Genomic DNA, 24973 nt, shown 5'->3' on the forward strand with positions numbered 1-24973 from the left:
CTTATTTAAAAAAAAATTACAGTAAGCCCAAAAGGACAAACAACAGTAAAGGATAGGGGCAGAATTATTCAATTCTTACTTTGCCTTTTTTTTTCCCTTGAAAAGGAGAGCATCAACTTCTGATTTGGCTAATAAAAGGAACTGATGATAAAAGATATTAAGAAGGCCCTGCAGGTATTCTCAATGAATTTGAAAGAACTGTATCACACAAGGCACAGAAAGAACCAGTGGATAGGCACAGGTGAGTCACCATTGATGATTTTGGAAAATCTTGCAGAGTAAATGAATAAGTGTTACAGCACTAAGGTCAAATAATATTCATTACCAAAAGGGAAAGAAAATTAGTTGGTTCAAACTAAAGCTTGGCAGTCTTGATTTCAATTCCTGGAAAAATTTCAGTACTGTAATTTTAATTAATATTATTAAAGGAAAGCAAGAGCAATAGCACCTACTATGTGCTGGGCCTTATACTAAATGCTTTACAAATATTACTTTAATTATTCTTTACCACAATCCTGGAAGGTAGGTGCTATTTGTCACCTCCACTTTTTAGGTAAAGAAACTGAAGCAAAAGGAGGTTAAGTGACTTGTCCAAGGTTGCATAGCTAGTAAGTGTCTGAAGTCAAATTTTAACTCAGGTCTTTGATTCCAGACTTGAGGCTATTAGCAGTACCCCACCTTAGCTGCCACAATGGGATGGCTTGAAGGTATAGAAAGTGAACTGATGATCAATATGAACTAGTTTGGTTTTCTCAAGACCATGTCATAGCAGTAACATACCAAAATCAGTCATTGTTTTTAGTTGGTTTAGAAAAATGGTAGCCCAGAATATGGCTTTGAGGCAGGGAACACCAAAAGCACCTGATTTTATGGCATTTCTTCTATATCAAAAGGCAGGATGGTATAATGGAAAGTACTGGACTTTGGAATAAAGGGAGAACTGAGTTCAGGTCCTGTATCTGTCACTTACTAATATGTAGAGACAGGCAAATCACCTGCTAATTGATCCTTTATGTTATACATAACAAGGGACAATAATAGCCATAGCACTTAAACACAATGATGTGAGGATTATTGTTGAAATAAATAGGATAAATATTTATATGTAAAAATCATTTATCATTAAGACAACCTTATGTATAAATAGAAATACATGATCTAAATGACTGTACAACTTTGTGGATTTGAAATTAGATGAACAGAGTAGTAATTAATGAAATAATGCCAACCAGGAGGATTGCGTATGACTCTGTTCTTGGTATTGTTCTAATCCACATTTTGGTCAATTAATTAGATTAGTGGAATGCTTGTAAAATCTTCAATTGCCAAGAAACTTGCAGCACCAAAAAATCCCAATGGTCTAGCTATATAGGCAGAAACAAAATCTTAGACCCAAATGTAAAAATATTTTGTAATCAAAGGAATGGAGAATGTGGCTAAATAACATTTTACATGGAAAACATCCAGACGTCGTCATCGTCGTCGTAGTATAATTATAACAGCATCAATGGCTGGCATTTATGTAGTACTTTAAGATTTGTAAAGTGCTTCATATTAAGTACCTCTGTGTATCATCCCAATTTTGTTCAGATGAGAAAAGCAAACCTGAGAGAGATTAAGTGAACTATCTAGGATGACGAGTCTAGTAAGCATCTTAAGCAAGACATGAACTCAAGTTTTTTGACTCCATGTCTGACCATGTGAATCAACATTGTGACATGGTAGCCAAAAAAGCTAACACAATCTTAGGACGCCTTACTAGAAGAAGAATATTAAGAAAAGGAAAGTTATTGTTCCAATATGCACCTTTCCCCCCAGAGCATATCTGGGGGCTTATGTTTAGTCTAGGGCGAATCATTTGTTTTAGGAAGCACAATGATAGGCTGGAAGACATTAAAACTGGTTGGTGACAGGACTTAAAAACAAGGCCATTTTAGATTATGTGGAAGGAGTTTGAGATTCTAGACCAAAGAAGAATCTGGTACTATTCCCTCATTTTCTCCCTTTTCTGTGCTGCCTTCTCCCGCTAGATGATAAGCTTACCAAGGGCAGGCACTGTCTTTCTTATTTATATCTTTAGCATTTAGCACAGTGCCATTTAGGAGGTGTGTTTAAAAAATATCACTTGCTTTGGATGCTGCAGATGAAGTTTCTCTTTAGGCAGGAGTTAGGGTAGGTAACTTCTGAGATCATTCTATTCTATATTATGAAGAATAAGAAAATGAAATGATTAACTACTTACCTGACAAAGATTTTAGTGGATTAAAAGTAGATCTTAAGAACCCATTTGGAATGGACAGCCAAGAGATGGTAAGATCACTGGCACAGTAACTCACTACTTTACTCAACACTTTCTACAAAACTCCTGCAAAGTTTCTTAATTGCTCACATGGTTTAGAAGAGATGGGAATCCCCAACTCTATTCCCTCCAGGGAAATGAAAGACCATTGGCACAATCAACAGTCCTTACCATCCTGCTTTGACTTTCTACTCCCTAGATTCTTGGCACTGAAATAACCTAAGGACCTTTGGACCTTGGTACCCACCCCACAACCAGATCTTTAGAACACCTAGACCTTTCTATCTGCCCAGGAATTGAACTTTCTTTTATATATCGTCAACTATTGATAATTAGCAGGTGCTGTCTTTTTTATATTTGTATTCCCAGGGTTTGGTGTACAAAAAATACGTAACACATTTTCATTCATTGATATGCTACATCAGTGTTTAATAATGATTAATAAAAATATTTAATAACATTTATGACTTGTAAAAATGACTAAAAAAACCTAGTTAAGCATTCCAAAATTATGAATTTTATAGTTACATCATTTTTAGGAAGTTATTCAGAATGAGTTACAGGTATCATGCAACAGACCTATTATTCTTTTGGAGTGAAATCAATTGGACTACTTTAGACTTCCAAAACAGATTCTACTATTAAAAATAAAAGCTGACCAAACAAAAGGGACTAAATTCTACTATTTGGGAGAAGCAAATTGGGAGCACTTCAGCACATGTTTTGATCTACAGCAATATGTATTAAATTACTGTTCTTAGGCATTATTACCTTACTATTACCTTAATAGTCTAAATTTGTTAAGTTGCAGGGTGAAAAGTGTCCAATATGCTGCTCAACATTTTTGTAAATTATTTGGATAAAGACAGAGATGGCATCCTTTTAACATTTGTAAGAAATACTGAGCTGAAAGGGATGGATAATAGAACAGCCGAAGAAATAGAATATAAAAAGATCTAAATAGGCTTGGTACAAAAATTATAAAAAAAATAGTTTACACAAGTACAAAATGGAGAAAATATGACTAGATAGTAGGTCATGTGAAAAAGTGTTGAAGAATTCTGTAGACTTTAGGATTAATATGTTAACAGTATGATTTACTCATGGAAAAGGCTAAATTATGGATGCTGCAATAGTAGAATTAAGGTTTCTAGGTGAGGGAGAAAATAGTCTAATTACAAGCAAGATCTTTGGACTACCTGATTCAGTTCTGGGTACCAAATCTTAAAGAGAGACAGATTACTGGAGTGTATCCAGAAATGAGTAATCAGGAAACCATATCCTATAAGAATCAGTTGAAGGAAATATTTAGTCTAGGGAAAAGAACCAGGGGAAAGGGAAGGAACTTGAGGTGGGTAAAAGATAAATAAAACAGGATGCTCTATGAGATGATCAGTTCCTTGTCATTTGTGGGACTAAAATGAAAGCTGAATGATCCCTTTCTGGAGACCTTATAGAAGCAACAGTGTTTCCAAAAGAAGTCATGACAATAAGTTGATAAACCCCTAGTCAGGCATGGCATAAGGTAGCTCCACATCTTTATACCAAATGTCTCTATTTGACACAGAAATAGCTTATGCTTTCCTAGAAAGGGATTGTGGCAGGATACTGGATGGACAGAATACAAATAATCTGGTCCAATGTGAGGAGATAATTACTCAGATAAAAAATAACTTTCAAAAAAATCTGTGAAAAGAAATGATCTTTAGAGTAATATGATCTTCTATATTGTTATAAACTATACAGACTGCTTCATAATACATAAAAATGTGAGAATTTATAGTCCAAATGGAGGAGAGGGAATCAATGACCTGGAAAAAATGTTAAGTAAGGAATAGCCAAGTTTATTAATTCGGTCATTCAGCCAACATAAAACCTACCACACTCAGAGTATAGAAATACAAAGATGAAACAGACCCACCATTCCCCTACTCTGAAGAAGTTTACAATCTAGTAGGTAAGATAAAACATGCAACATAAGAGCCTTAATGCAAGGTAGAAAACATTATTTTGCAAACGAGGTACAAAGGACGTTCTGTGAGTAAGTTTTCAGAGAAGAAAGACTTTTTTTGGTTAGCTGAGGTGAAAAGCTGTAGAGCAAAATATCAGGGAGTTTGTTGATAATCAACTGAGAGTTTTCACTCCCAATTTATCTATCATCTTTTTTCATGATAACAGAGAAATACACTAAAATCTATTGACATTGACTGGTCCTTTTAAAATAATACTTTAGTCCATTTATCCCACCAGAAAGTTTTGTTTTCCCAGGTAGTTTTTCATGAAATGGAATTCAAAAGATAATTTCTTAAACAAAGATAGGGAAGAACTTTGAGACTTAAGAAAAGAAAATATTTTTTGATTTAAACTTATACTGTGAACATAGTTTCTTTCTGTAGCATTGTTCATTGTTCTTATGGTCACACAGGAACAAATAAAAAAAGAGGAAATGTTACAAGTATTCAGAATACTATCTTAACTTTATGGATCAGGTAGACTCCAGTCAGTAAGATGAAAAGGTTAGATCTGTAAGGATTCAAAATTAGTATGGAATAGGATTTAGAGGGATAAATGACCTTGGGAATCATGTACTCTTTTTACAGATGAGATGAGACCTCAAAAAGTCAAATGAATTATCAGAGGTCACACATGTCAAATCCTGGTTCCTTGACTTTAAATCTTTCTTCAAAGATATCATAATCACTAAAATGATTCAATAAATCTCTACTTAACAATGCCCATGAAATAGTGTTGAACATGGTAAGTGTTTAAAATAAATAGATACCCCTTTCTAACTCTGTTGCGATGCTTTTAAGACTAAGAACTTCATATCTCCATACCCATCATCTTAATCTGGTAAATATCTAGTACTTTTAGAAGAATTTAGTTAATTATAGGAAATGAATCATGTTATCCCTCTGCAAATTATTTTTGCACATATTCAATGCTGATCTCCTCTTTCTTTTGAAGATAGGTCTCCCTATGTCACACAGGCTGGAAATGCAGCAGTATCACAGGTTTGATACCAATACTGATCAAAATGAAAGTTGTGTCTGGCTATATTTTTGCAGACCTAGTTGGTTTGCCCCTCCCTTTGCATAGTTTGGTGACCATCTGATATTAAATGGTGCCCCATATTGGCCACAGACTTTGTATGGATACTTGATGATCTTTATCACTGCTGCATTTGAAAACTATTAAATTCAAGCAATTGAGAGGCTTTAGCATCTCCTATTAACAAGAATAATTAATGAGTGCCATCATATCTTCTCATTTTTAGAATGAGAACTTTGGACTGTATGGTCTCTAAGATCCTGTCAATCTCTAAATCTATGACCCATCTGCCTTTGAGATACCTCAAACACAATAGAATTTGTATTTTTGACCTTTACTGTCCTGCAACATCCTTCAGTTTTTCCCTTGAAAGACAGGAGAAAATTACTGCTATGAACTTCTCATTTTTCTATCAAGGTCAGAAATTCATGAAAATGTCTAACAGATGATTAAAAAGGAATATGAAGGTGAAGCTTTGCCTTTGTATCACAGGGAAAAAAGAATATATAAATATCAGTAGAAGGAAAAAGTAACTTGGATGTGAACAATAAAATTAAAGTTTAAATTATAAACTATTTGGAAGCTGGACCTATGTCTTTTATATTCCAAGAACAATTCCATTTTTATAGACTTGCTTGCTGTGTCATCTTGAACAAATCACTTAATTTCCCTGGGCCATAGTTTCTCTGTTTGTAAAATGAGAAGACTGAAAAAGATGGTCTCTGAGGTCCCTGAATCTGTGAGTCAGACTAGGGATGTCAAACAGAAGTTTTGTGAGCAAAATAATTTTTGTTCTCGTGTTCTCGTTCTCGCGCTCTCTCTCTCTCTCTCTCTCTCTCTCTCTCTCTCTCTCTCTCTCTCTCTCTCTCTCTCTCTCTCTCTCTCCTCTTAATATTTAACTTTGAATCAATGAAAGATCTTACATTCTTCCAGATTTAACATAAAAAGAAGCATTTTAACAAAATATTTCTAAAGCATAAAGACTAAGATTATTCAGGAGTTTTACATCAATAGTTCAGGAACTATGTGTTATATGTGTGGATATATTTACATACATACACATACACACACACAGAGTTTGCTTGTTTTTAAAATTTTTTACCTTGTGGTCCATATTGGCTCATCTGAGGACCATAAGCCCCACTAGAGTTACTTTGAAAGCTACCAATTCCAGGATGTATTTGTCCTCCAGGGGAAGGATGAGGTGACATAGATGGTCCAGTTTGTTGAGGCCCATATTGAGACATCTGAGGGTTCCTTTGTGTGCCTGTCATAAAACCTGTAAGAAAAAATGAGTATAAAAAAGTATAAATTCACATATCAGAAAGCTTTCATATATAAAATATAAATCTTGAATTAGGATGGGTTTTTCCTATTATATGAGGCTTCTTTAGGGTTCCTGAATCCTGAGAATGTGCCAAGGTCAATTTCTAACCAACTTTCTTGCTTGGAAATCTCCTGGAGTAGCAGATAATCAAGATTTAATTGAGGGTCATCTAAGATAGATCAAGTCACGCTCAAGTTCTGAACCGTTGGAGTGAACCTAAAGGTTGTACCAGAAGTCTAGAGTATAACTCAGTACACTATAAAGAAGGACAAAAGAATAGTGGGAGACCTAATAACTCAATCAATATTTTATCATATCTGAAGCTCCAACAAAAAAACTGCAAGGATTAAATTGCTTTTTGGAAGAATGTGGTAAACCCCTTGAATATCCCTTCTTTCTTCTTCATTGTCCCATACACATGCCATACTTTTCTACTGTGACCACTTTACTTATATGATCATTACCCCCCAGCTCTTCTTCCATGAAACCTTCCTTACTTTCCAAGAGACAGTTCAAATATTACTTTTTGTAGGAAGCATTATTCAACTACTCTCTTTAACAATGATCTTTTCTGAACCTCCATCAAATTTGCTGTATATATCATTCAATTTGGCACTAAAACAGCTTATTAATGAGATAATCAAGTAGAACTGAATCAAGAGCTTAACTCAAGTTCAGTTATGTTACATATATTTCTTTCCCCTTATTAATAAGACCTGTAAGAGAAAATGGAATTAAATTGACCTGATATTATTTGCCCATAAAACCTTATATTCTTCCCAGGGTCAGTAAACTGATGATTTGTTCTATTATTTCCAGGTATTTTAGTTAAAGCTGACTGGCACAAAACTCCCAATGCTATCTTTTATTACTTCATTAGCAATAGCTAATATTTGCCCTTTTCAGTTCATAGTTATACTGATGAATAGAAAGAGTAGTGGAGAATAGGATGAATTCACTCAGAAAACAGAAGCAGAAGAATTAATTAGAAATCAGAAACCAACAATATTTATTTACAAGAAACACACTTGAAACAGAAAGACACACACAGAGTTAAAATAAAGGACTAGAGGAGCATCTAATATCCTTCAAATGAACAACAACAACAACAAAATCCAACACAGAAGTGGCAATCAAGAGCTCAGACAAAGCAAAAGCAAAAACAGACCTAATTAAAAAGATATAATCAGGAAAACTACATTATGCTAAAAAGGTACCATAGACAATGAAGTAATATCAACAATATTTTTTACAGCAAGTTTCTCCTCTGACAAAAGCCTAATTACACAAATATATCCTGAGTATAAAACAGCCAAATTTATAAAAATAAGAACCATTACCCAGTTGAGAAATGGTCAAAGAATATAAGGTTTTCAGAAGAAATCAAAGCTATCTATAATTATATGAAAAAATGCTCTCAATCACTATTGATTAGAAAAATAAAAATTAAAACTACTCTGAGATACCACTACATACCTATCATAATTTTAAAATGATAGGATAGGGAAAAATAGCTACACTAATGAACTGCTAATAGAGTAGTGAACTGGTCCAACAATTCTGGAGAATGATAAGCAACATGGCCAAAAGGCTAGAAAACTGGGTATTCCCTTCATTCTAGTAATAGTATTATTAGGTCTGTATTTTAAAGAGATAAAAAAAAGACCACTCTATAAAAATATGTATAGTAGCTTTTTTTGTAGTAAAGAAAGATTTTCAAAGAATTGGAAATCGAGGAGATGCTCTTCAATTAGGGAATGGATGAATAAGTTGTTGATTATGATTGTGATAGAATACTATTGTGCTGTCAAAAATGATGGGGAAAGATGGTAGTTTCAGAAAAATACGGCAAGACCTATGCAAACTCATGCAAAGTACAGTAAGAATAATGGGAAAAGCACTGTGCACAGTAATAGCCATGTTGTAATGATGTTCAACTTTAAAAGAATTAGTTTCTCTGATCAATGCAATGACCTAGGACAATTTCAAAGGACTTACGATGTGAAAATGCTATCCATATGTAGAGAGAAAAAGTTGATAAAATTCTGGGTGCAAAATTGCATAATTTTTCTATTTTATTTTTCTTGATTTTAAAGAAAATATTGCTAATATAGAAATGTTTTACATGATTTTACATGTATAACTAATTTAATATTGATTGTCTTCTCAGTGGCAATGACAGATAGTAGAAGGGATAGAAAGAATTTGGAACTCAAAAATTAAAAAGAAAAATGCTAAAAATAAATTAGAATGGAAGAAAAAAGAAAGGACAACAGACTAAGAATCTGAGGAAGCTGAGGTTTTAGTGTTGTCTTCATCACTAATTACATGTGTGTGAATGTCTTAATTTAGTAGAGGCTCAGTTCTCTGATCAACAAAATGGTAATAACATTTATGCTACCCTACCTGCTCAAAGGATTGTTAAGTGTTATCACATAGGAACATATGTGAACATAAATGGTAATATTAATAACCCCAAACTGAACCTGCTTAGAACCAAAGTCATCTTTCCTCCTCAAAACGTGTTCTTCCTGATTTTCCAGTGATTATTAATTATGGTTAGAGTTATGTGTTTGTGTGAGTATGTGTGTGCATATCCTGGTTGTTATTTGTTTTCTGATATCTTTAGTTTACTAATATGGAAGACATGAGTCTTTTTTGCCCTTAAAATGATTTCTGAAAACAAAATTTAAAACAGATTTTTCTATCTCTACTGATGTGCCAGTTGCTTATGTGGCACTGTTTGTTTCATTTACAAAGCTGTTGTAAAATAGCAACTTGTACTATGGCTTCTGAATAGACAGAATGACAGCTGTGAGAATCCAGCTGTATTTTATAAAGGTGTGAAGCTTTTCCTTTAATTACAAACCATCTGATTTTTTTTTTAATAAAAGCAAAACTTTCTAGTAAGCAAAAATAAAAAAATGATTAAAAAATAACCCCCCCAAAATAACTAAAACAAAACCTAAACAAAATAAAAACAATAAAAAACACCTTCTAGATAACTACAGATGGGAATGCAAAATGTATACACATTAAATACCATAGTATATTACTCAAGTATTTACTTGTTCCATTAAAAAGACTTTAAAAGAAAAATATCCCATAAAATAACCAAACTCACCAAAATAAAACAATAACAACAACAAAATGATTAGAAATGGGCTTCTCTGTTGGTTTCATTTGTTTACCTTAAAAAAGTTTTGACTACAATGAACTTTAAAATGCCACTTTCATCTTGACCGTACATTTCAAGAAACACATCTAATTCATAAAGTCAGGTCAACTTATATTTTCAGACAGTCTGCTGAACTGATTGACTATTTCAGATGCATTAAACACAATTTTCAAACTGTCCAAAAAACCCCAAAACCCAATTGGCATATGCAAACAAAGAGCTACACTGTTCTCTTCTGTCTAATTAATGCTCTATCTTCATGCATAGAATACAACATGACTGAAAGATTTGTTTCAATTGCCATGTAAGTACAGAAACAACTAAATGGGCATCAAGTGGGTATCTGAGGAAATATTTGAACAATACACCATTTTATAGGATTTTTGAAAAGAAATATCTTGGTAAGCTGAAATTTTTTTTTTTAATTTAAGATTACATCATAGATTTTTAAAAATTGAGCTAAAAAATTTCTTTATCTAGGACTTCAAAATCAAAAACAAAAATTTTGTTTCTTTGTGATAAAACAGAGCAATGTGTTAGGGGATACTGGAATTGTGAAACGTGTATATGTGTGCATTTGTGTGTATGTATGAATATGTATATGTGGGGTAAAACAGGTCAGTAATGTACATAAATTTTTACATGAAACGTGGAAAAATGAAAAAAGTATGGATATTAAACAATATGTAATCATCTAGAAATTATTATGTAGAGGCCACTTAGTCATCAATCTTAGCTTTAAGAAATACAGGTGAAGCAAAAGAACACTGGGAAATGAGTGTGGAACACAACATAGCATCTACACTCTTTCTGTTGTTGTTTGCTTGCATTTTTGTTTTTCTTCCCAAATTATTTTTACCTTTCTAAATCCGATTTTTCTTGTGCAACAAGAGAACTGTATAAATATATACACATATATTTAAGATATACTTTAATATGTTTAATATGTATAAGACTGCCTGCCATCTAAGGGAGAGGGTGGAGGGAAAGAAGGGAAAAGTTGGAACAGAAGTGTTTGCAAGGGTCAGTGTTGAAAAATTACCTATACATATGCTCTGTCAATAAAAAGCTATATAAAAATAAAGAAAGAAATACTGGTGAGAAGAAATACAATAATCATTAAACAAAGCTTATGCACTTTCTTCATAGTACATAACCATATTATTTTAATCAGAACCCAAACATCCTTATTTTTAAAAAGATTCAAAAAGTTTTTTTTACTTATTATGTTAGATCAAAGCAAATTAGAAACAACAGACTAGTGTGGGAAGGAGGATTAGGGAAGGTACCTATTATCCCTATGTAGGGATAATGACAACAAAAACCAAGAGGTGACAGCAAAAGAAAAGACTGAGGAACTCTTTATAAACCTGGCACAAGAACTTGATAAGCACAGCATTCTGTGCCCATTTATGGTAGAAATAAATGGCACTGAAGACTTTAATAATTCTTAGGGTCACAACTTTATTAAATACAATAACTAATACTCTTTAATGATAACCCAAATAATATTTTATTTTCCCCCAATCATATATAAGTCAAATACATTCGTTTAAAAAATAAGTTCCAATTTCTCTCCCTTTTTCTCCTCCCCCCTTTAGACCTAGCTATGTAACATTAAGAGTCCAATTATGTCAAAAACAATCTTATTTAGAAAGTCACAAAGGGTGATCAGTTTTTTAAAGATTTTTCTAAAAATTGTTTAAAAATATATTGGATTGTGCATACCTTTTGACCCACCAATGTTACTACTGGGCTTATATCTCAAAAAGATTTTAAAGAAGGGAAAGGGGCCTGTATGTGCAAGAATGTTTGTGGCAGCCCTGTTTGTAGTGGCCAGAAACTGGAAACTGAGTGGATGCACATCAATTGGAGAATGGCTGAATAAATTGTGGTATATGAATATTATGAAATATTGTTGTTCAGTAAGAAATGCCCAGTAGGATGATTTCAGAAAGGCCTGGAGAGACTTACATGAACTGATGCTGAGTGAAATGAGCAGGACCAGGAGATCATTATATACTTCAACAACAATACTGTAGGTTGATCAATTCTAACGGACGTGGCCATCCTCAGCAAGGAGATCAACCAAATCAGTTCCAATGGAGCTGTAATGAACTGAACCAGCTACGCCCAGAGAAAGAACTCTGGGAGATGACTATGAGCCACTACATAGAATTCCCAATCCCTATATTTTTATCCACCTCATTTTTGATTTCCTTCATAGACTAATTGTACACTATTTCAAAGTCCAACTCTTTTTATACAGCAAATTAACTGTTTGTACATGTATACTTATATGTAACTTATACTTTAACGTATTTTACGTATATTGGTCAACCTGCCATCTGGGGGAAGGGATGGGGAATAGGAGGGAGAAAGTTGGAACAAAAGGATTTGTGCAACAGTCAATGTTGAAAAATTACCTATGCATCTATCTTGTAAATAAAAAGCTATAATTAAATATATATATATTGGATTACTTGCCATCTAGGGAAGGGGGTGAGAAGGAGAGGGAAATCTGGAACACAAGGTTTTGCAAGGGTCAATATCAAAAAATTATTCATGTATGTGTTTTGAAAATAAAAAGCTTTAATAAAAAATTGTTCAAAATAATTCTAAAAATGATATTCCAACCAGCAAACTGTATTCATCTGGAAAAACATACTAATATGAGTGATTTCAGTGACAGATAATAGAAGTGTCATTGTAGTTCTATGATTCTTCCTGCATATCTGAACTTTCTTCCAGTTATTCACATTGAAAGTGAGACAGATTGTGGAGAACTGTGTACCCATTACTCATGGTCTATTACCATCCTCAGTCAAATGCATCAATCTTCAATACTCTCATCCTGGGTTTGCATTAAAAAAAAATGACTTACCTAAAGTAATACTATAATCATTGATGAGACCAAATTACAAATTTACATCCCAAATTTCATTTCCTAATTCTCAATTTATTACAGGAAATATGCTTTAGCAAGTGTTTTAAGAGAGAAAAAGAGGCAAAAATTGGGAATAACATGAAAATACATCAAAGAAATATGCCTTCATTTTTAAAGTTTTCCTTTCCTTTCCAATTTCATGAATTTTAAAATTTGTTGGTTTAGAGGAAGAAGGGCCAGTTGCTAAAATTTCCGTTCAATGCTTATTACAAAACTCTATATAGTGTCCCAAAAGGAGTTGAATATAATAATGATTCATAATAATAATAACAACAACAACAACAAGCATTCTGATAATGCCTTAAGATTTAAAAATGCTGTACATATATTATCATTTGATTTTCACAACAACTCTGGGAGTTGTTATAATATACTGATATAATACTATATATAATAGTTGATATAATACTATCGATTATATTTTTATTTATGTTTATGGGGTCATTTGAAAGGTGAAGTAGATAGATCACTGAGCTGGGAGTCAGAACCAATTGAATACAAATTCCTTTAAAGAAACATACTAGCTGTGTGACCCTGATAAGACACTTAATTCTGCTCATCCGTAAAAAAGGGATTTACAACCTGGAATTGTTGCAAGGATCAAATGATATAATTTTTCTAAAGGTTCTTAGCATAATGCCTGCAACTAGTAGATGCTATAGAATCAGATTATTCTACTATATTAAATAAGTTATTTATTATTAAGTTATTAAATAAGTTAAATATTGCAGCATTTAAACAGCTCAGTGGATAGTGCTCCAGAGATGAAGTCAGGAAGACTTGAGTTCAAACCTAACCAAGTCACTAAGTTTTAGCTTACTTTGATCTACTGGAGAAGGAAATGTAAAATCACTCTAGGATCTTTGAGCAAAAAACTCCCCATGGACAGTATGGTCCATAGGATTATGAAGACTCAGACACAACTGAACAACATTCTAGTTAATAACATATCATATAAAATATATATTGCATCATCATTATTATATAAACATGGCCATTGTTATTCATCTACAAGCTCACATATACATGTACATATGCTATTTGGAGGGAGATAATGGTAATAAGAAGGCAAAAGTCCTTTAGATAGCGAAGTGTAATGAACTGCACAGTGATTAATATCTCCAAAATGATTACTGGGTTAAAATTTAATCAGATATTCTTTTGAAAATGCACTAATTAAAAGGTAGCAACATTAGTAAACAGATTTGAAAGCCAAGTTAGAGGAATAATTCTTGGCAAAGTCAAAAACTGCAGACAATCAAAGAATGAAAATGGGGCAATTACTTGGTTACTAGCCTGCACAAGACATCTTTCTTCCATTTCATACAGAACACCAAACACTGCCTAGTGTTAGGGAACCTCAAAACATGGTGGAAAAAAAGGGGGGGAGGGAGTTTAAACATAAGATTTGAATCATTAATAAGTGAAAAAGGAAAAAGGGAGGAAGTATAAACTGAGAAAGAAGACAGAAATTTCAAATATTCAGTACAAAACTGAATTTTTTCATCAAAGATGCCTCTTTAGTAAGCAAAGATTTAAGCACTGTCAGGGTACCAATAAAATACTCAAAGTTCTCTGAGCCACCAAAAAGCAGAGCACATTTTCCCTTTGGCACATGCAAAATTTATTTTCATGTTGGCATCTGTTGAAACTCACAGAACGACTGCCTTGTTTCTTCACGCCAGTTCAACAAAAGATGTTTCGCCACATGTGTGAAATAATGGTCACACATAGCACCACCTAAGCAGAGAGTGTCTGACTATAAAGGCAAGTTAAAGACACTGCTCTTTAGAAATAGCTGCCAGGTTGATACTGGAGGAGAAAATGGAATTAAGAAAATATTGCTGTTACGTTTTAATATGTTCAGTGTTTATTTGTCTGCCTGTTTCTCTTCAAAACATCAATTGCTCTGAGGAAGACAGAAATTAATGACTCATTCAAGGCTTTAACCCAGGCCCCCTAGTGTTCTACCAGCTGTGCTATTAGGTTAACGGGCTGAACTGTTCCCACTTCTTTCCCTGATCCTCCAGCACCCTGTATATACAGAGATGTAGTAATATCTAAAGTTTTCCCCAGCCTCCCCCACAAGGCCCTCTTAGCTACTGACTAGCACAGAAATTCACATCATCTATCATTGATAAATTGGAATCAAGGGAGAGATGTGACTGAATACCCAGATGGTAGCTGGGGACAAAATATCCAACCTTTCCTTATGCAAATCTCCAAGTTCTGTGAGATGCCAGTTCTAAGCTAGATACTCAGGGCGGAGACAAATGTTTTTGTGGACCTATGAACTGGTAGAAACACACTATCAACTTTCTGTGTGTCTCCCAGTCCATCCTAAAACACGGTGACTTAAGAGTTCAAAAGGCCCCTTGATCCAGCAGTGTTACTACTGGGCTTATATCCCAAAGAGATTTTAAAGAAGGGAAAGGGACCTGTATGTGCATGAATGTTTGTGGCAGCCCTGTTTGTAGTGGTTAGAAGCTGGAAACTGAGTGGATGCCCATCCATTGGAGAATGGCTGAATAAATTGTGATATATGAATGTTATGGAATGTTATTGTTCTATAAGAAATGACCAGCAGGATGACTTTAGAAAGGCTGGGAGAGACTTACAGGAACTGATGCTGAGTGAAATGAGCAGGACCAGGAGATCATTATATACTTCAACAACAATACTGTATGATGACCAATTCTGATGGACCTGGCCATCTTCAGCAATGAGATGAACCAAATCAGTTCCAAGAGAGCAGTAATGAACTGAACCAGCTACGCCCAGAGAAAGAACTCTGGGAGATGACTAAAAACCATTACATTGAATTCCCAATCCCTATATTTTTGCTGCCTGCATTTTTTATTTCCTTCACAGGCTAATTGTACAATATTTCAGAGTCTGATTTTTTTGTACAGCAAAATAATGGTTTGGACATGTATACTTATTTTGTATTTAATTTATACTCTAATATATTTAACATGTATTGGTCATCCTGCCATCTAGGGGAGGGGGTGGGGAGAAGGAGGGGAAAAATTGGAACAAAAGGTTTGGCAATTGTCAATGCTGTAAAATTACCCATGCATATAACTTGTAAATAAAAAGTTATTAAAATAAAATAAAAAAAAGAGTTCAAAGGGACAGTAAAGAATCTCTAGCCCAACCTTCTCTTTTTACAGGGCAAGAAAGAGAACTGGGAAGGTAAAGCAATTTGTTCAAGGTCACAGTAGCAACAGAAACAGAAAGAAAACATTCATCTTCCAGCGTCACATTAGATCTAGCTCTGGTAGAATGTTTTGATGGACAACTCTTTGTACCTACTACTTATTGATATTCTCTACAAATAAAGATTGAGTATACTTTATAATAAAACTAAACTAAAACCTGTATTGATATTTTTCATCAAGTAACTTATTCCTCTAATGAGAGCTTTGATAGAATTTTGAAAAGTTAGCTAAGTAGTATTTCAACTTCATAAATGACATGACAGAACAAGAAAATGTCAACTAATAAAAATAATAAATGGGGATAAGACGAAAAATCATTTCCTTCATATATTTAGAAGGCACATGACTTCCCTAGAAATTTAATTTGAAAGGAAATCGAGGGTTATAGTTATACAAGTGATTTTCCTCTTTCAAGGAGTATTCATAAGAAAGAAAAATCAGATTGTTTGAAATACCATAAGACTGCAGTACTTTGGACACAATTAATTGGAAAAAATGTGATAATTGGATAAAACTGGACTAAAGTTAACCATTTGTACTACTAATTAAGGAAGTATCTGTGAAGCAAATGTAAATAATAATGTGGAGGACATTTAACAATCTACTTTTTTAAAAAAAGGCATCAGTCAAGCTTTTCTATTAACATAAAGTGCTGATTAGAAATTAGTCTAATATACTCATTAAAGCAACCTTTATTTAGCAACACTTTGTTAACCCGTGGTTCAAATAATCATGTTGAATAAAAAGTAATGATACTAGATGTCATTAAAACAAATACTGTAATTTATCTTACCTTTCCATATCATGTTTGGTAAAATTTGGTAAAGTCTATGGATCCCTTCTTAAAATACATTTTAAAAGACCATAAATGAAAGAAATGCTAAATTTTAGTTAAAGATTAGTGAAGATATAGATTAAAAATGCCTTCAGGACCATTTAGTCCCACCCTTTCTTGTTGTTTTGGTTTGTTTGTTTGGTTTTTTGAGCTAATCAGGGTTGACTTGTCCAGGGTTGCCCAGTTAGGTGTCTGAGATTAAATTTGAACTCATGAAAATGAATCTTTCTGACTTCAGGCCTAGCACTCTGCATGGCATCACTTAGCAGCCCAAAATGAAAGTTATAAAAAAACATTTAATAATTTCCTAAGAATATTATCACAATAGTCAAAGCTAATGATAATATGAATAGCTAACATTCATATAGTGCTTTAAGATTTTGTAAAACACTTCCAACTCTCTAAAACTTATTTTCTACATAAAGGTCAGGGAGTATGGGGCTTTTTCAAGGTAATATCAGGTGCTCAAATTAATGGCAAAGCTATTAAGTGGTTGGGGAAAACCAATTTTATTGTTTATTTTTCACATAAGTCTTATGATGAAGCAAGTACTGGCATCTTTGCTAATAGTCTTTCCCCTCTCCAATTCTTCTTCCACGTAGCCACCAAAATAATTTGTCCTCAAGCACAAGCCTAATCGTGTTACTCTTTAGCTAAAAAATCTTTAGTGGTTCCCTTCTCTCTGAAGGAGAAAATACAAATTCTTGTTTTTCATTTTAAAACAAGAAAAAATTTCCATCCCAATGTGATCTGGACCTATTTTCTACGACATTTCAGAGTTTTTCCCTTCGTGTACTCTGTATTCCAGGCAAACTGGCCAAATCATGTCTCAAAGTTGAAATTCAATCTCCTTTTTCCTTGACTTTTGCACAGGCTGTTCCATGCCTGGAATTCATTTCCTTTTCCCCTATACCTCTTAGAATCCCTTTACTTCCTTTAAGATTAAATTCAGAGGATACACTATATGGATAGTATTACTAATCCTCTCACATTAATTACTGTCCTCTCTTGCCTCAAAATCTCCTGTATTTTTCTAGTCTGCTTACATAGGTTCATAGAACTGCAGATTTAGAGCTGGAGCAAATACTTTTGAGTTGTCCAGAATCACCAGAATCTCAGGATTCAAACTCATATCCCTTTTCCAATGATGTCATTTGATTGTACTAATCATATGTATAATTTAGTTGGAAAACGGTGTTTGTAAAAGAAATAAGATCAGAACTGTGGCTTGAATCTGATACAAGTTCAGGATTGTGGCAGTTATGTAAAGAGAAAAATATTTCACCCTGCAAACAAGCAAACCCAAATGAATTAACTTTATGGGGTATAATTGACATGGCAGGCTCAAGAATTTTCATGACCTGAATAATTTTTATTTGGCTGCTTTGAATGAAATTCTCATCACCAAAGTGTGAGACAAAGTGATTTTTTTTTTAAGTTTCATAAAAAATGGTAATTTCTGTTAAAATAGTATTAATTGATTGGTTTTTATAGTATTTGAAGTTATATATATATATATGACATCATCTTTAACAATAATCCACTAGACAGTTATAAGTATTATATATCTTTTATATGTATGTGTATGTGTGTGTGTGTGTGTGTGTGTGTGTGTGTATATATATATATAATCATTATCATATGTATTAGTATCATTCCCATTTTGCAGAAGGGTAACTAATCTGAGAGATTAAGTAATTTGACCAAAGACACATAATTAGTATGGAACTCAGAATTCAAATGCAGGCTTATATCCCTCTACTTTTTAGGAGAACATCTTTGAGGTTTTTTTTTTTTTTTTCCTTAAGTGAAAAAAGAAAGATTTAAGGTTGATAGGAGTTATTAAAAAGTAGAATCTAATTAGAAATTTCAGGAAGAAATTTCATGCAGATTTCATGAAGCAAGGTAAGAGCTGCCTGATCAATAGAAAAGAAAGAATATAGTCATTATAAGTCCTGGGACAGAATTTAAATATTGCAAAGGCATGTGGGATGATAAAGAAACTTGAAAACATATTTCACAATGCCAAATTACAAATAAGCTAATACAGACATTTATGGAAAAAATATTCAAATTATTTTGGATTTTGTTCTTTCTTTAAATGGCATACAAAAGGAAATTTCTAAAATGCTTGAACACATCTATTATACTCTTTTGATTGATAACATTTCTACTGACAAAATGACATTTATATTTACTACAAAATAGCCAGTGATAACTATCACTCTGTGAAGACTCACTTCTATGAAGTAGATAGATTTCTGACGACATAGTAGTCAATGTCTTGTAAAGAAATCTAGCTAACCACTTCCACCTTCCCCAATCACTAAACCTTATTCAACTTATTTATTTACTCTCTTGTAACTAATCAGCATGTCATATTTTTCTCAACAAGACATTTAGGTGGTGCAATGGATAGAGTGCCAGGCCTAGAATCAGGAAAAATCATCTTCCTGAGTTCAAATCTGGCCCCAGACTATTCGTGGCTGTGTGACTCTTGGGAAGTCACTTCATCCTGTATGCCTCAGTTTCCTCCCATATAAAATGGTCCAGAGAAGGAACTTGTAAACCCCTCCAATCTCTTTACCAAGACAGCCCAAAATAGGGTCATGGTGAGTTGGACACAAATTAAAAAACAAAATATTACTCTCATATATATGTCACTTTGTTTGGTAACCATAGAAGTCTACATAAGTTGTAATTTCTTTCTAATCAGGTATAAGAAAACAATTAAAACTTTATTTAATTTGATGACAATTATTCTTCCTTTAAAAAATGGAGGAAAATGAATTAAGAGGTGGGGGCCATTTGCAGAAAGGAGGGCTTAGCTGAGGAGTGGGTTGGCTGCTGTTCAGGAGTCTTGGAAGATCTCATCCTGGGTTCTTTCCATGTAGATCTGACAGGCACAGAACGGTGCCCCAGTACCGCCTCCAGCAACAGAATACATTTTGCAGTACATCACAGAATTGCAATGGCATCAATTCTGCGTGCAATTCATGTCCAAACGGAAAAGTTCTCAGTGGTCCTATTTCAGCATATCTCAAGGACTAATTAAATCCTCATTACTATCTTCTAATTATTCTAGTACTCTGGGAATTCACTGAGCAAGTCCCTGATGGTACATTAGATGAAAAGGGTTAAATAACCTGTGTTGATTTTGAGACTCCTGATCTGTTTCAGACCTTTAGCATACCATCAGCATCATCATGAATATTTAACTACATACCACTGTGAAAATTAAAAGGGGAAAACAATTAGCGGCTTTTCAAAAAAATTAATTCTGACCCCTATACATTTGCCCTAATAAATAAACCTTCTTCAAGTGTTTTCCCTAAATAGTGGTCTAGTTTAAGATCATTAATTGCTTTCATTTATGTTAACACTTGAAAGGAGTTAAAAACAAAACATTTTAATGTCAATAAATTTAAATTTTAGCTTCTTACCTATCTTCTCTCCTTTTACAAAAGATAACAATAAATTGTTTATAAAGTATATTTTGAGTTTTTCTAATTTTGCTCTAACAGCAATTGTGTGTGCATGATATATACACTATTCTCTATAACTTAGTGTGTATAGTTTTCCATATTTGGAAGGGAAAATGCTAATAGCTACATTGATGAAATGAAAGGTGGTGAAAAAAACCCTCAAACTGCCATTTAGACAGAATTACCTTTTATGCTCCTCCTTCCCTTTATGCTGACAGAGTAACATTTTTTTTTAAAATAAGGAATTAAATTTGATATAAAAACAAATAAAAGATATATAACCAATGAAAATGGGTCATAATACAAAAGTCATTTCCCTTTGCATCCTAAATGTTTAACAGAACATATATCTTCACAGATAGAGACATACCTAATTGCAGATTCAATCAGAAGCTCTTATATAGAGATAATTTTTGATAAAATTCTTAATACACTATTCCTGAGCAGAGGGAGTGGGTAGCCTTAGACTGACAAACATGAGAAATCCCAATCAGAGTCCTGAATAGTCAAGGAATGAGGAATAAAATGCAAGAAAATACTTTCAATAGGTAAACATGATTTTTTAGACTTCATCATAATAGCTCTGATCCTACCTTGCCAATCAAGCTGCAGGCTTTTTGACAATGAATTTTTAGAAATGTGAACTCTTTTGGGGGGATTCCATATAATAATAAATGTATTAGAAGAAAATTTCTCTGCATTTATTTAGTACTAAATCACCAAGCAAAGAAAAGAAATGTTAATTACAGAAGTACAATGGGTTAAATCACATTTCAACAAAAGAGATTCAATTTTTATGTGTTTTCTTTTAGTGGCTTAGCACATAGTTGGCATTCAGTAAGTATTTTTGGAATGTATGCATGCATGAATGAATGAGAGATCAGTGTTATCATTGATCTAAACTTTTAAATGACTAACAGATGACTGAAGATCAGGTGGCTTCAATAGTAACAACACTATGTTTGGGTTAAATTTCGTTATTTGTTTCATTTTTAAATCAGCAATTGATAAGCACAGTTACCCTTGGAATTCCCTCAACACACAATTTCCTAAAGTTTAGCTAAGTATAAGTTCAAGAAAACTGAGTATCAATTAAGTTTTTCCTATGACGTGAAGCTTTCCAGTTTGTTGGATTGCCTGGTCAAGAACTGAATATTAAAGAGGATGAACTCAAAATGCACACTTGCTCATAAAATTCAATAGTATAAGTCTGGCTACATATTTTTATCTTTCAAAAGTGAATGGTGATTGTTGTTTGCTATACACATAACAAACAATTTATATATTATGCATTGTCAACTATCAATTCACAAACACAATAAAATGTCATATACAACATTTGGAGGTCAGGAGAAATAAAAACTTAAGAGACAAACTTAAACTTTAATCTTCGCAGTCAAGAGAATCAAAGGATCCTAGAGGCAGCTAAGCAGGGAAGTTGTTAGAGTGAGGAACTTCAGGTCAAGACCTGAGGCTTCTGTTTTGCCTCTGATATTTACTAACTTTTTGAATCTGGGTAGATTATCTAACCTGTTTGCCTCAGTTTTCTCATCTGTAAAATCGGGTAATAATAGAACTTACTTCCCAAGGTTATTATGAGGATTAAATAAGATAATAAGTGTAATAATCTGTCCAAACCTTAAAGCACAATAGAAATTTCATTATGTATTATAATAGATTTATAATTGAAAGGGACCTTTAAACTTATAACTTTCTCTAGCATCTTAGAAATGAGAAATTTAAGGTCCTGAGAGATTGTAACTTTAATAGAAAATAGAAAAAAAAAAAACCTTCCTGGAAAGCTTTCTAGAATTTTTCCCCTTCCCTCCTCTCTTTTCCTTCCTTTGGAGTGATAGCTCAAAGTTTAAGGTACCGAAGTATAACAATTCAGAAGAGATTCTCTTACCCTCGGGTAAGTATCACAGTAACCAGACATTCTTAACTGCCTAGTTTGGGGGATTACTTCACTTGTATGAGGAGGGAGATGGCAGCTAGCAAGAGCTATAATTCTTTGCTTTTATTCTAATTGTTCTTCATTACATTTTGTATTACCTTCATGGGATCAAAGCCACGGGCAAGAATAAATGATTTGGACAGTGCTCAATAAAAAATAAAGACAGGACATTTGTAGATTTTGCACTCTTTGTCTTTCTCTCACACAGACACACATACACAATCAGAAAAAAAAATGCAAATATATGTCCTGATCATTAAAAGATAATAGTATTCTTATAACAATGTATTAATGATTAGATGACCAATTCATTTTAATGTTTTTTTTTTTCTTTACTGAAAACTGAAGAACTTCTTTATTCTTCATTAAATACAGAACAATTTTTAAACATTTAAGGTATCTGCTGTTTTTATAAAGTCATTCTATTTGCTCACTTAAAAAAAAAACAAAATCAAGTTTAATGTTTTAAACTATAAGTTATAATCTATAATCTATAACTTAAATGCAGATATCTTGCAGAAGTAGGGTGCCAAATGAACAATTCCTACCATACATGGAAAGTATTGGAACAGGTTTGGACCAAGCCAAATATCAGAGAAGCAAGTGTAGAAGGAATAACTATAGTTATTCTCTGAATATATACAGAGACTTTGCTGTGATGCTGACCTGTCCTTGGTCCACCCTGGTTTGCACTGCAATCAACCTTTCTTTCTTTATGACAGTATCAATTAGCATTTTGGAGAAAAATTAGTTTAGGGGGAAAGAAGCCTTGACTAGGGCAGAAATATATAGGGCACATGGCCAGCAAAAGGAGGTTAGCCTTCTAGAAACCGGTTGACCAGTGCTCTCAGAAAGGGATTCTATTGCAAAAATCACTGATCGAACCAGGAAATATGGGTATTAGTCATAGCTTTATTATTAATTAGCTATGTGATCTTGAATATGTCTTAAAATTTCTTTGACTTCACTTCCTTATCTCTAAAATAATTAGTTTATGATTTTGTGAACAAGGTATGCATCTGGATGGTGAGAAATTCAGAGTATAATTTAAAACATTTTATTTCATTAATACCCATATCTAAGCTACTTAACTCAAAACTGCTATTATATAACCAACTTGGAACAGGAGAGAGAAAGGTTACCATTAAAAAAAAAAGAAGAAAAGAAAAACGAACAAAGAATCAGATAGCTAAGAAAATTCTGATAAGGCTTAAATACTCGAAACACAATAAGGGTGTATGGTATAAATTGAAGACCAACCTCGTTCCTGTGGCATTGGTGACTGGCTCAAGGCTGGATGGGAACTGGATTCTGATTGGGTACCAGGAGGCTGAGGTGGCATCTGACTGCCTGTAAAACATAGGAAGGAAAGTGGGGGGGGGGGGGAACCCTTTGCATTAATGTTGCAATTGTGTAAAATCAACATACCTCATTTTTTAATCTTGGTAATTTAAGATTTATTAGTTTTATATAGAACCCACCCACCAACCCAGCTCAACAGGTTTGATCTTCTCCAGCATTTTTCTTTTTCCTTTTAAATTGAAGAGGGAGCATGCATAAACATTATTTAGCAACAGGCAGGCTGCAATGTTCAATTTCTTATTGAGTGAATTCCCAACCTCACTGACATGATCCAATTTATAGCTGTGAATCTCCTGACACACATTTCTGCAAGAGGGTTTAAGGAAATCCAAGTCTGCTGAACAATACAATAGGACCCATCTAGCTGAGTTTAAATAGGCTTCCAACCAGGCAGGCATGGATGGCTGCCAAGAATTTTTCATTGGTAATATTCAGTCAATACAGAAATTATTAATATCAACAGATTTAAGGAATCTTTCAATCAATGGGCATAACATGACCTTGTAGGAAAATGTGTAAAAAAAGCTTCACCAGTAGTTCATGGTTAAAGAAAAGAAGGGGATTTAATTTTCCACAACCCTCCCCTTTGATCTGCGTTTTCATCTACTCATTTTGGAACACAATGGCTTGTTAACTGTTTAACATGTATTAATTTTGTCTCCTCAGCTACACTGTAGACTGTTTAAGAATAAGAACCACATATGCTTCTTTGTATCTTCTTACCATCCAGCAAAAAATCTTAATCATTTTTGTGGCACTCCATAAACACTTGGGGAATAAAAGTCACTTTGTGATAAACATTTTGTTAGCTTTTGGATTTTTAAAATAGGAATTTAAAGAAACAATTCCTAATGTTTAACTGAACCAAAGAAAAATATAGCAATATAACTATAGAAAGTGGGCTGCATAGCAAGCAGAGGTTTATATTTAGAAATCTTGGAATCTTTGGAGGTATTTATTAAGTTTACTCTAATCCATATTTTGACTTAGGAGGTCCATATCTTAACTGTAATGCCAATAAGTATTATAGAACACTAAGAATACATCAGACATTGCAAAGGCATATAGCACTGGTGGGAAAAAAGACAAGGTACTATCCTATTTTTTTTAAATCTTCATTAAAACAAGTTAGTAAGATAAAATAAAATAAGAAGGAGTGGGGGTGAGGGGGAGAGTAAGAGAAGCTCAATTCTATCTTATGCTCTGACTGGAAAGTGACTGAGAGATCAAGCTGATACCCATCACTACTGGCCACCTAAGAGCCAAGTCTTCATTAATTACCTTCATAATTTTAAATTATCACAATTTAATAAA

The 24973-nt window shown here is 33.4% G+C and overlaps 1 protein-coding gene across 4 annotated transcripts in view; it reads right to left on the reverse strand.

Annotated features, from left to right (window-relative positions):
• ARID1B (AT-rich interaction domain 1B) overlaps positions 1-24973 on the reverse strand; it is a 526614-nt gene that overhangs the window by 79517 nt on the left and 422124 nt on the right. For all 4 annotated transcript variants that reach the window (XM_031937578.1, XM_031937582.1, XM_031937579.1 and 1 more), the window contains 2 exons: positions 23558-23647; positions 6453-6629 (listed from right to left, as the gene is read on the reverse strand). In XM_031937578.1, coding sequence (XP_031793438.1) covers positions 6453-6629; positions 23558-23647 — 267 coding nt within the window. The remainder of the gene's footprint in view (positions 1-6452; positions 6630-23557; positions 23648-24973) is intronic.

The sequence above is a fragment of the Sarcophilus harrisii genome, chromosome 4 (assembly GCF_902635505.1).
Source record: "Sarcophilus harrisii chromosome 4, mSarHar1.11, whole genome shotgun sequence".
NCBI classification, from domain to species: Eukaryota; Metazoa; Chordata; class Mammalia; order Dasyuromorphia; family Dasyuridae; genus Sarcophilus; species Sarcophilus harrisii.